Genomic DNA, 13166 nt, shown 5'->3' on the forward strand with positions numbered 1-13166 from the left:
ATAAGTAGCTTTTCATTTTTCAAAAAAATTGAAGGAATGGGGGTCTTTTTTACCTCCTTTTTGAGATTTAGTATCTCGGTAAAATGAAAAGCTAGAAAGGCAAGTTTTGGCTTATTTTGTAGTATTTTTTATCCTCTTTCTCATAGCGTTTTAGTTAAATCTATAAGAGTTCAAATAAAAAAGTTACAATCATTCAAAAATTGAAAAAATGCTATTTTTGCAAAAAGTGCAATTTTGGCAATTTTTTATATTGCTCCAGGATGGTTTCAATGCACAGCATAGGGCATATTTCTACCAAAGGACCTTAAATTAGGAGAAATAAGTAGCTTTTCATTTTTCAAAAAAATTGAAGGAATGGGGGTCTTTTTTACCTCCTTTTTGAGATTCAGTATCTCGGTAAAATGAAGAGCTCGAAAGGCAAGTTTTGGCTTATTTTGTAGTATTTTTTATACCTTTTTCTATTAGCGAAATTGATTGGAGTTCAAATATAAAAGTTACAGCATTTCAAAAATTAAAAAAATGTCACTATTGGTCAATAGCGTAATTTTGGCAAATTTTTATTTTGCTCTATGAGGGTTCCAAAGCACAGCAAAGGGTATATTTATACGAAAGGACCTTAAATTAGGTAAAATAAGTGCAAAAATGCACTTTAACATTTCTAAATTTTCAAAAAAATAAAAAAAAGTGTAATACTATGAGGAATTGAAAAACAACGTAGAAATTTTCTTTTTACGTCACGTTGTTATTTGTCACTTTCAAAATTCTTAAAAATCTGCCAAATATTGGTTAGGTTTAAGAGTAATTGCTAAGAAAGTAGAAAAGACGTAACAACCAACGTAGGTTTGTGGTGGAGAATAACCAGAAAAGTTAATAAATGCATAACATTACTCACGGCGTAGGTAAATGCACTTGAATTAAAAATAGAGTGCGGAAAAGTTTCCCCTTCTGCACTCGAGTAGAAAAAGAACATACTAGACTCTATAACAATTTTCCCTAATGACTAGAGAAGATTTCTTTATCTCGACAATAATAAACATTTTTTATTTTGTATTATGTTATTAGAAGAAACATTTAAAAACATAACTCTGGTCGAATCTAATAAAACTTCTTCTGTTCATCCATTCGTCATTTGGATGCTAAACGTGACCCTGGAAATGTAAGTAAAACAAAACTCATCAGGACGAAAAAAACGGGCAATCCTTGCGTGTGGAAAAAACTCAGACAGACGTTTATATCATTACACGTACATTATTCCAGGAGCAGGTTCATTAATCCTGCTTGTGGAATACGTGACCCTTTTGCCCTTTTTTTTTTTGATCCTGCTGCTTTATTAATAGTCCCACATGTAACGCCCGGTCGTGATGTATTCCTGGGATTTTTTCTCGTCTGACCTACTCAGGTAATCAGCTGTGCTGGAAATTGAAATAATCAAGCATTTAGGCGTTTTGTGATTCTAGTTTCTGGGAAATGGAATTTCTACGCACATAAGTTTATTTATTACGGAAAAGTTTAAAATGGAGAATGAAAACGACACGTCACCGTGTAATCAGGTTACGAGTTTTGTCGCTTCGGGCCATTTGAGTTGCACATATTGTCAACGGAACGATATTGCATTAACTTCTCTAATGGAAAATGTTCCGTGTTTTAGCTCGTAAAAACGAAAAATGGAATAAAGCCACTCGATTCGGTTGGTTTGGCTGCGTCAGGTTTTTAACCACTTTTATGGCGTTGGTCACTTTGCGATTTAAAATTATTTCTTCAACTTTCTAAAACCGAGTTTACTTGAGTCATTAGTAATTGTAACGTAAACACTCGTCCAGTTTGTGGATCTCCTTAGGGCTTCGACCATTATTAAATCGACCCTTCAAAATTCGTCAGGTCGAGCATAAAAGGGTGATTTCCTTTTCCCCTACTCTCGGGAAAGCTTTAAGAAGAAAACTTTCCTCGTTTTTTATCCTCGCTTTTTCGATACGGCACCGAAATCGTATAGTGTTGTTTCTCCCTCGAGAAGCAACAAAAAATTTTGTTTACTTTACTCGATCTGTATAAGTGACTGGAGGCACTTTGTGCTTTTACCTCCTCCATCAGCTGATAACGGAAAAACCAATCACATTTAAGAGGACAGGAAAATCAGATTGAGGACACATGAATAGGTCTACTTTATGATTTAATTTTGTACTATAATGAGGTGACATTTTAGTTCAGTTTATGTACTTTCTATCCTTTAAGTATCCTACAATCAATTTGGACCACGCTTTATAGATACAGTGTGACCCATTTAGAATGGAAACATCCCTATAAAATTTTAGGTTATTAACCGATTTCAATGATTTTTTTTTTGAAATAATTAGGAATGAAATGTCTATTACGGGAGAAAATTTTAAATATTTATTTCAGTTTTCAGGTCATATTACGATACTTTTTCTTGATAGAAAATGGAGAATTTTTATTAGCGATTTTTTTATTGAAAAAATTACTACGCCACTGGATCTATAGTGCTTTCAAATAGCTGTGACCAAAATTAAAAAATTAATTTTTAATTTTTTATTTTATTTTTTTATTTTTTTTTATTCATTTTTTTTTTATTAAATTAATCAATTAATAATTAATAATAAACAAATAAATAATAATACCATTTCTATGGTCAACCCTGTATACAACAGTTGATGCAGGGTGTTCTTTTGTGACCGTTAGCTTAGAGGATTTTTGAATTTTAATTTGTCATAACTTTGTTATTAATGAATGGATTTTTATGAAATTTTGGTCACAGCTATTTGAAAGCACTATAGATCCAGTGGCGTAGTAATTTTTTCAATAAAAAAAATCTCCATTTTCTATCAAGAAAAAGTATCGTAATATGACCTGAAAACTGAAATAAATATTTAAAATTTTCTCTCGCAATAGACATTTCATTCCTAATTATTTCAAAAAAAAAAAAATCATTGAAATCGGTTAATAACCTAAAATTTTATAGGGGTGTTTCCATTCTAAATGGGTCACACTGTATATGTAAATAGTTCTATTTGCCAACATGTCGACTGACATTTGACATTAGTCATGAAAAGAGAATGTGCGTTTCTTTTGGTGACGTGATGGTCTATTTTCGACAATCAGACAGTAGATCGAAAAATTAATTGAATTAGTAAATTCATCATCTGAATAATCTGAAAAACTCACCCTGTGTGTGTTTCCTAGATTATTGACTGTACAGGACAGAACGGCCTCTCTTCCCACCGGAACTGTTAAATTATTGATGGGAGCGGCGAATTCTGGCTCCTCCAGAAGGTGTACAGTGGACCATTCCTCTGAAAAATAAATGGATATTAGCAATTTTATACGGTCGAAACCAGTCCGGGCCTTATTGCCCGCCTAAGCTGCTGATAAATTATTTACAAGTTTTTTTTCTGTTACTAAAAAGGCCGATGTTTGGGGTGAATCCGCAAATGGTGGTTAATATTTATATTATGGCAAGGTTGATTGACCTCGGTCAATACGTCCTCAAATGGTTCAATTTGATTTATTTGTGAACCACTATAACAATTACTACTGTAATATGGTGATTATTACACTCAACCCTGGTAATGTTATAAAAAAAAATGGTTATCTATGGTACTATAGTCTATCCGGCGAACCTACGGAGTAATAAAAGCGAAAATTAGGAGGGGTTGACCCACCCCGGCCATTAGTGTTGGTCTATATCCGGTCCGTTTTACAATATAATATCTTCTTCTCTCTCTAATATAAGGACTTCTCGGGTCTGATGTCTCGATTCACTTTAACTTACCTGTTTTACAGTGTAATGCGGGTCGACCAAAGTTGCCGCCCATCGAATTTTATTACTCCGTAGGTTCGCCGGATAGACTATAGCATGTTATGTTGAAAATAAGTCATGAGAGAAAGATTCTTAAAAAGTAGTAGTTCAATAAATTCTCAAGTGACTTAGAAAATATAACACATGGGTGGCATACAATGTTTTTTCTAATTTTGGCATATAAAGTGACACTTTTCAAAACTGATTAGAGTGACAAAACGTTTTACTTTTCGTAACTAGTTACTTCTTGTTTTTATGCATTTCCGTAGAAACATATGGGCGACATCCATCATAACATGTCGTTGTCTCAGTTTATACAACGTGCTATGAAAGTGAATATTTGTGTTAAATCACTTTAAAAGAGGGTTTTCACAGCTTTTTGGTCAAAATTAGAAAAAATTATGTATGCAACACGTTTCGAAAATGTCTTATTGTATAACTCATTCAAATTCATTCTTTACACAAAATCGATCTTTTCGTAACTGGTTACATAAATAGCTATTATCCAACAAATGGAAAAAATCGTTTTTTCCATTAATTAATAAACTTTCTGATCAAATCCAAGCTTCCTGCATCTTAGTAACCTATAAATGTCAGAATGATTTGGCAGTGACTTTTTTACATTTTGGTCAAAGTTGGTTGTTTCTTAGCAAATATTTTTCTAATATTTGTTGACTTCCTTCCGTTTTTAATGATTTTCTTTATTCGGGAAATATTCCCCAAAATTACATTCGTGCTTAAAAATTCCTTGATAATTCTGCGTTCAAACTTGTTATCTTTGCAAATCGCATTCGGTCATTTTCTTATTTTTTTTCTAAAAAGCATGAGAGAACAAGTTTTATATAAAATTTATGCACTCGTGCAATTACTACCGATAATCAAAGGGAATAGTAAATACGTAACAATGTAATTTGATAATTTCCATTCTATCTTTCTGTAATAGAAAGGCAAATTTTTACCTCATTAATAATTAAGTAACAAATTTTGTTCCGCAATTACGAACCGACGAAAAAGAAGGGTAGATAGACCAACTGAATATGGAAACAACATTTCTAGCTAACTTTTAATCCATGCCAAAATTGTCATTATTTCAATTTTTTCTTGTGATTTTTGACTATATTAATTACAATTTCAAAAAAAAAAAACATTTAGTGGTTTAATTAAGCAACTTTTAAAGGCAATTTATTCGTAAAAAATCACCTTTCCACCGTATAATCGATGGTTATTCGAAACTTTGTGACAATCAGTATAGATGGGAATAATAAAGCCAGAGGGACGCTTATCCGTTCGAACTGATTCTGGACGCGTGATAGTCGAAATTGTATATCAATTACCGAGTGTGCGAGGCCGAGTTCCAACAAATCAAAGCCAGATCGACTTGCATTTCGCCTACTCTGCATATAAATCGCGTATTCCCGGGCTTAATTACTATTCTAGATAAAGGGAAAATATATTTCCAGGTGCATCATCTGGGCTCCGAGTGCTTTTTGTTATCGTGCACCACGAGATGGAATTATTGCGTTACGCTCTTTACCCGCCGGGTTTTCTGTTATTTTTAGGTTTCCGGAGCACCCTTCAAAGTGCCGTCATATTTGGTTTCGTTTACGGTTTAAGTGCTGATTTTATATTGAAAACCAAGCAAAAGTTCGTGTCCAGTTTGGATTATTAAATAAAACTGGACAGTTTCAAGGATTCTCATTTTTGTAACGATTCATTTGTTAATTAAATACACATCTGTGAAGCTAGTAATAAATACAGCAAAATGTTAATCAGCGAGGACAAATTGACAAACAAAAGCGAAACCAGACGGCTTTAATACAAATCGAACGCCTGTCTAGTCTACTCAAAAAGTTTAATTAATTAATTTCCTACAATAATAACACTGATAATGGATTATTAAATGATTAATTGTAAATGATTTATTAAGTATTAAGCTTAAGCAAAAGTACAATTTTGACAATTTTTTTATTTAGCTCCAGTGCTCAGCATAAATATATTAAACAAAATAAGCTCAAAAAATTCGGTCACAAAAAAGGAAGAAACGTGATTTTTGACAAGAGTTCAGTCTTATTCAAAACAGCTTGTGGCAACTTATACAAGGATTAGCAATGACAAAAGTAAAACAAAAATGCAAAGTTGATACATGTTTAATGGAACAACCTGTACAGGGTGCTGCATTTTCGAGGGTTTTACGGGGTACAGAGAAAACGGTAATAGATAGAAAAAAAGTAGCATACGTGTTCTGATCTCTTTTTCTGAGCTGAGATGACTGGCGAAGAGTGGGCTGCGCAAACTTCTTTTGTTTCAAAGTTTGTAAACGTTAATCTTGGTAATTAGAAAAAAAGCGTTTCCTTAACATAAAAGCGCTAAATAATATGTATAAAAATACCCACAGTCGAAACAAAATTTGACTATGTTCATATTAACGTGTTACATGTCGTTTATAAACAGTTTTTTCAACTTCCATCTTAAAAATAGTCGAAAATAGAAATAACCACTTTTCTTATTAAAGTGACGGTAGAATTGTTTGTAATTTAGATTTTTAATAAGATTTATTTAAAATATTTAATTTTCTGATGTGTTAGTTTATATGATTTCCGATTTTGTTTGGTATTTTAGATATTGGCCTTTTTTTAGCTTAGCAAAGGTCTTTTTTTAAAATAACAGGATTAACCTCTACAAACTTATATGTTGTAATACACCGTTGAAAAGGTAAAAATCAACAGAATTAAATGACTTAAAAATATATAGGATGTTCCATTTAAAAAAATGTAACTTACTGTCATATGTCAGAAACTAAACGGAATTGAAAAAAACTGACTACGCCATTGGATTCTACATGAAAACTTCTATCGGGAACCGTTCTTCCTTTTTTGATAACTTTAAGAGCAACTGAAATACAGAAGAGATTAAAAAATGACCAATTTTCAAAAACCCCCCGTATCTTTAAAACAAAAGAAGTTTGCGCCGCCCACTCTTCGCCAGTCATCTCAGCTCAGAAAAAGAGATCAGAACACGTATGCTACTTTTTTTCTATCTATTACCGTTTTCTCTGTACCCCGTAAAACCCTCGAAAATGCAGCACCCTGTACATTTTCTGATTAATTGTTATTACTGCAGCCTATGTAGTCTATGCATAAATACGGTCCTGTCAGTTACTCTTCTGTTTCAATTTCCGAGCAATTAGCCATCTTAATCTAATCAACATAGTCTTCTTTTTTCAATTATTTTTTGTTTTAATTTTTCCGGTGATAACTCAAACTCAATAATTTCAGCTCGTACGGGGACATTACAACTTTCCGGAAAAATACCCGAAATAACAATTTTTGTTTGTGGTGTTGTGGAACAAAACGAAAAGAAAAAACCGAAATCAAAACCAAAACGTAAATTTTGAGGTTATGTGTTGATTCATTTTACTCTTCTTCTCTATTTCTTCCCGAAACATTCCTGAAGACGTTTCTTTCCTACCCGGAAACTTTCCAATTTTTAAAATTCAATTTTGGAAAGTTTCCTCTGTAGGAAGTTTCCGCGTGTATTTTCTGTGTACTTTACATTGATAGCATTCTTTAACACTTGGAAACTCTGGGTAATTAACCAGCAACGCATTTTTCCGCTCTTCTTTTGAAACTTTTAGGAACTTAGCCCTCACAATCGTTTAAACACATTCTTCTACTGTTCCTTATAAAGATTTAGGTTAGGTTAGGTTAGACAGTAGTATAATCATTTCAACAGATTGTTTGCTTTTCTTTTGAATATTTTGGGCAATTACGAAGCACAATCATTTCAACACGTCATTATTCGATTCAAAAAATCAATATTTTGCACGTCAGAAAAAAAGATGGTGTCTATAAGAAATTTTAAAGCCATCAGCCGGTTATATCTCGGAAAAATTATAATAGAATTTTATGTATAAATATGTCCTAATATTAGGTCTGTTCATCACCCTTAAGATGTCAATATCACGTGAGCATTCAACCAATAAAAGCCAACAATTTAAGATTTTCAGTTGGAAACCAGTTTGGAATGTCTTATTTTCCAAACTGATTTTGGATTTTTTAGATTTTTCTAGCATTTGGTCATCTGTCAAAAATTACGTTTCTCAAATTTTAGTAAAATTAACTGTAATAAACAGTACAGGGTTGTTAAAAGTCAAAGTTTTTCTTCTGTCAAAAATGGCACTTTTTTAATACTCGTAATTGTCACCTTTCAAAAATGACAGTTGACTCTTTTTGAGAATGTTCACCAGTCAATGCAAATTGGTTGAAAATATACCTAAATATGTATGTCTGTTATTGTGGTCTGTCAAAAATAACAGTTCTAAGGTTGATTGAAAGTTAGTAGTTTCCACATTTTTTGAGAAAAAAAGTAAACAAAAATTGCTTTCAAAAAAAGAGGTACATCTTTGCGGGCGACATTTAAAAAAAATGTGTGTCGTAAATTTCTATATATTTATGTGTGTTTGGTTTAGTTTTTGTTTTGTAAAATAATGCTAATTTTGTTCTTATATTTCATTTTTGTAATACCGTGGACAAATCAACTAAATAACATCAGCTTTCGTTCACAACGACGACGTTATTTTGAACAGTATGTACTAAAATTCTGGATGGCATAATCAACATTTTTCTAAAAGCAAACATATTCAGTATCAAAACTACGGCTTTGTAAAGTAATTTGTGGGGGTGTGGTCTACCAATCGCAACTGAGGCACCAATTAACTCATCTCAGCATAGTTTAACCTGAAAATAGACTCAGTGAAGTCTTAATTACCACTTTTCTGCAAAAAAAACCCGCACACAAGCCCGTCTCACGTAAACGGACTACTTATTACCGGCTCGAGCTTTTATTAGAGGGAACCGGGTCGTGTAACTCAAAGACCGGAATTAATTCCCTACATTATTTTCTCGACATCATATTTATAACACGGAAAAGCGGATCGATTGAGCCTTGTGCCTGTTTTGTTTCGTGTTTGCCCGAATGACTCGACTATTTGTTTTTTTTTTCACTCGCGTGCGTTGCCGACGTTTCGGCCTTTACATTTTCAGATACGATCGTTCTACACACATTTTTTTCAAAACTTCAACAAGCGCAAAAAAAATAGACAAACAATCCTAGTTTATTTAAGAAGCGCAAGCAGAGTGGGGCTTGAAATGCCCGGGGTCCGTAACTCCAATTTGATTATGGCAATGAAATTTTATATTTCCTTAACTCGGCTCGTCTCTCGCAACCACTTTATGCGAAAATATAAAAGCGGGAAATATGCTTTTTGGTTAAACATCGTAAAAGTGCAGGAACACGCCCGAGTTGCTGCCGTATCGTATTCATTTTGTTTTCTGATGTCCTAAAAGGTTTTACTGAGACACCACAAAAGCGCAACGTAGTACGACAGAAATGAAAGCGGCCCTTTGTAGTAGTTTGTACAGTTTCCTTGTTTCCAATTTTATTCAGTTGGTTATTTTGCAAGCAGAATGGGGTCAAACCTTATAATTTTACGGCATACACGTTAAAAATATGTTAGTCTAGGGAACTCTATGTCTAGTAAACAAGAAGTGTTGCTCTTTCAACAAATGAATTTCATAATGACTACAATCAAGCATGTTTTATAATTTTTCAGAAAGCAGTCCAAGATTTTAAGAAAAAAAAAACATTTGGGTGTCACAAACCAACAAATTATGATAACTCATCACAACAGATTGATCCACTTATATGAACTCATTTTATACAAAACAAGAAGTTCGTTTTTATACAGGGTGAATCAGGGTTAAACCTATCTCACGTCATGCCCGAGAGAATTGGATTTTAAGCAGAAAGTTGTGTCCGAAAATGCGTTGTTACCGAGATACAGGGTGATAAAGTTTCAGATTTTTTAAAGGTTTTATTACATAACTTTATTTATTCTTGATAAAACAAGATTAATTTTTCTACATGCACTCTTCATTAGGAAATTACAGTGTAGAAATTTAATTGTAACTTTTTCATACAATTTTTTTTGCATCTCTTATGGGACATTTATGCACTCCCAGACACTTTTGCAATTAACTCGATAGATACGGAAAAAATGCAAGAGATAAAAAAGTTCCTAAAATGAATGAAGTTATGTAATAAAACCTTTAAAAAATCTGAAACTTTATCACCTTATATCTCGGTAACAACGCATTTTCAGGCACAACTTTATTACAACTTTCTGCTTAAAATCCAATTCTCTGAGCATTAAAGTTATTTTAGTTTTACAGTTTAAAGTTTAAACTAAAAACAGTTTTATTTAAACTATAAACTGATATTTTCAAAGTCACGTGACTCTTTACAGTAAAAATAGTCATGTGACATATTTTTTAAATCGTGTTACTCTTTTTTCACGTTAAAACGGAATCGTAAAAGTCACGTGATTGTTTTAATTGACAAAATCATATTTGAAAAGTCACGTGATCGTTTTTAAGGATAAACTGATATTTTTTAAAGCCACGTGACATCAAATTTATTTCTAAAGGTCGCATTTTAAAAATGTCACGTGTGATTCTCTTTATAGTGCAAATGATCACGTGACGATTTTCAATTATCAAATTTATTATTAAAGATCAGGTAACTAAAATTTATTAACGTCAAAACGGAATCCTAAAGTAACGTGACTGTAAATGTCCAAATATTATTCGAAAATCACGTGACTTCTTTATTTAAAGGGCAAACGATCATGTCACTATTTTCAATCATCAACATAAGTTAAATGCAAATTATGATTGAAAATTCCTCAGCAAGTCAAAAGAAATGAATTTTAGAAAAATAAGATCATCATCAAATAAAGCAATTTATGTTGGATTTTCTTTTCTTCTTCCTTTTACTAAAGTTCTAGCTAAAATTCGAAAAAAGCCGTAAATCAGTATAAAACAATGTGTGCGTCATACTCTGGCAAATTATGAAAACTGTTGCACTTTCGTCTTGATTTTCAACAATATCAGCAGCATATTTATTTTACTGGTTATCCTAGTAGAAAATTAACAGAATAATTTTCGCATACTTTCTGATTAGTCGGTTATTCATTGAGGCAAATAGTGCTTTTGGTACAACGGGTAAGCCCTAAATCCATAACCCGAGTTTAGCCGGCAAAAGATTTCAAATCGGATAAAAGCTTTCGTTTCGCAAAAGTTTTAATGCGCAACAAAACATTTCAATTTGGCCGCCGCAGTGCTTTTTTTTGTGTGTTTCAATCGCGGAAGCTTTCCTGATGGTTTTACGTTGCCTAGCCATTAAAACTTGTGAATTTTCTATTTAAATATTTATCCCAAAATTATATTAAAACAAAAAAAAAAAGTAAATAAAAATAGTCCAATATAATAAAAGCAAAAACACTGCAGAAAACTTCTTTAAAGTTTCAAGAACGATAATGGGGTTAATGTGGGAAGAACTTCTGCTCTAATTCTTGGGGGAGTTTTCTTTTATTTCTCTAGAAAATTCGCTATTATTAATGGAATGCAGTTTTGCCTTTTTCGTTTATTTACAGAAAGCTAAAATATCAAAAAAATCGCTCAAAGGGTTTAACCTTTAATGGAAGATGAAGTTTTAGGAAATTTTAAACCTCCGAAACTTTACACACGGTATTAACAGGGATGGCGGTAATTATCCCTTGAGAAAAGTTTTCCAGTCTTCAAGTAGTAAAGTTGTCGAAGATCATCTTAGCAATATTTTAAAAGTTATTTTTTGAAATTTGTTTTAAAGACAGTAAATTAGCTAGCTTGTATACACTTTAGTTAATCAGTTGTGGATAAATCCGTAACACCGTAAGTTTGCAGGCCAGTTTTTTACACATTTTTGAGTGTGAAAAGTCAAAAAAAGTTGAAAGGATATGTTGATTGATTAAAAAAGTGTCAGAAGTCAAAAAACGTTGCCTTTTGACATTCTTAATCACAAATTTGGAAATTTTAACTATCTGACTCAGGAATACATTTTTTGAGTGTCAAAAGTAAAAAAAGTTGGATGGGATTATCAAATTGCACTATTCCAGAGTGTTAAAGTTGTAAATACACGCTTATAAGCATAAGAAAAGACATTTTTATGTGTCAGAAGTAAAAAAAAAGGCGTATAACTGCCTTTTTTGACTCTTGGAGCATCAAAATTGTGTCATGTCAGCTACCACTCTCAGAAATATATATTTTTTTTAATCATTTTTGACGATTGTCAAAATCGCAATATTTCTGAACATCCACCGTAGTTTCTTGTTTTTTTTTTAATATTGTCTGTTTTCCGTTGACAGCTGACATTTTGTCAAATCATCCAAATGGTTTTTGTACTTTGAAAGCTTTTACTTATAAAAATTTGAAAGTTGTCAGACATTTTTTTTTGACATTTGACTCTAGTAAACGATATTTTGGTTTTTAGTAGTTTACATTTTAAACATGTTATTCTACTTTCCACAGGTTAAAACATTGAAAGATATTTTTAACTCCAAAACCACACGTTTACAATTTGGTCTAAAAACTGCTACTTTGTCAGGTGTCAGGAGGAGTTTTTTGACATTTGACACTAAAAAATAATATTTCAGTTTATTGAAAGCATACATTTTAATCGTGTTGTTCTTTTTCTTCCAGGTCGGAAAGTTATATTAATAGTCCAAAATTACATGTTTTTATTTTTGTCTGAAAATTGCAACATTGACTGTTGGCACAGTGAACCAGGTTTTTTGTCTTTTGACACTAGAAATTGACATTTACGTGTTTGACAGTTCTTAAATTTTAGGCAGATTAGAGAATATTGACAGCATACTGTAACTTCTACTTTTGACTCTTTGTAAATTACAAATCTGACAGTTGTGAGTCAGATTTATGACTTTTGACCTAGAAAATGGATTACTCCCTTACTACCTCTCTCACTGTCTTAAGTTTCAATTTTGAAAAATTGGTTTTTTACTTACAAAATCAGGTATTTTTATCTTTCACTCCAAAAAAGTTCAAAATTTGACAGCTACGAGGCAGTTTTCGACGTTTGACACTAGAAAACTCTTTTCAGAAGTTGATAATTAACATTTTAAACTTCTATCCCACTTTCTCAAGTTTCGACCTTTCAAAGTTACATTTTTATCTCTAAAATCACTTATTCCTACTTTTGACTCCCTGTAAATTGAAAATTTGACAGTTTCGAGGCAATTTTTTGACTTTTGACACTGGAACCCACAAGTTTCAACTTTCGAAAATTGAGTTTACCTTTAAAACCATTTATTTCCACAATTTAACCCAGTAAATTTTATAATTATTTTTAATTTAATAAACATTTTCGGTAATTTGAAAATAAATTTTTCATTCGAAACAAATGTCGGTCTAGAAAGAGAAAACTTTGGCATTATTAGCGCCGAAATTTGTGGCATTGCAGA

At 32.1% G+C, this 13166-nt stretch overlaps 1 protein-coding gene and 1 long non-coding RNA gene across 2 annotated transcripts in view; one reads left to right on the forward strand and one right to left on the reverse strand.

The window, feature by feature from the left end:
• LOC145725764 (lachesin-like) overlaps window positions 1-13166 on the reverse strand; it is a 145012-nt gene that overhangs the window by 51828 nt on the left and 80018 nt on the right. Inside the window, exon 3 of the mRNA XM_081974603.1 lies at window positions 3178-3305. Within this exon, the coding sequence (XP_081830729.1) occupies window positions 3178-3305 (128 nt within the window). The remainder of the gene's footprint in view (window positions 1-3177; window positions 3306-13166) is intronic.
• LOC145726836 (uncharacterized) lies at window positions 2261-2973 on the forward strand. Its single transcript, XR_014177698.1, has 2 exons — window positions 2261-2763; window positions 2905-2973. It is a non-coding gene; the product is annotated as an uncharacterized LOC145726836 (long non-coding RNA).

The sequence above is a fragment of the Ips typographus genome, linkage group LG3 (genome assembly GCF_016097725.1).
Source record: "Ips typographus isolate SLU linkage group LG3, UJ_Ityp_2.0, whole genome shotgun sequence".
Lineage (NCBI taxonomy): Eukaryota > Metazoa > Arthropoda > Insecta > Coleoptera > Curculionidae > Ips > Ips typographus.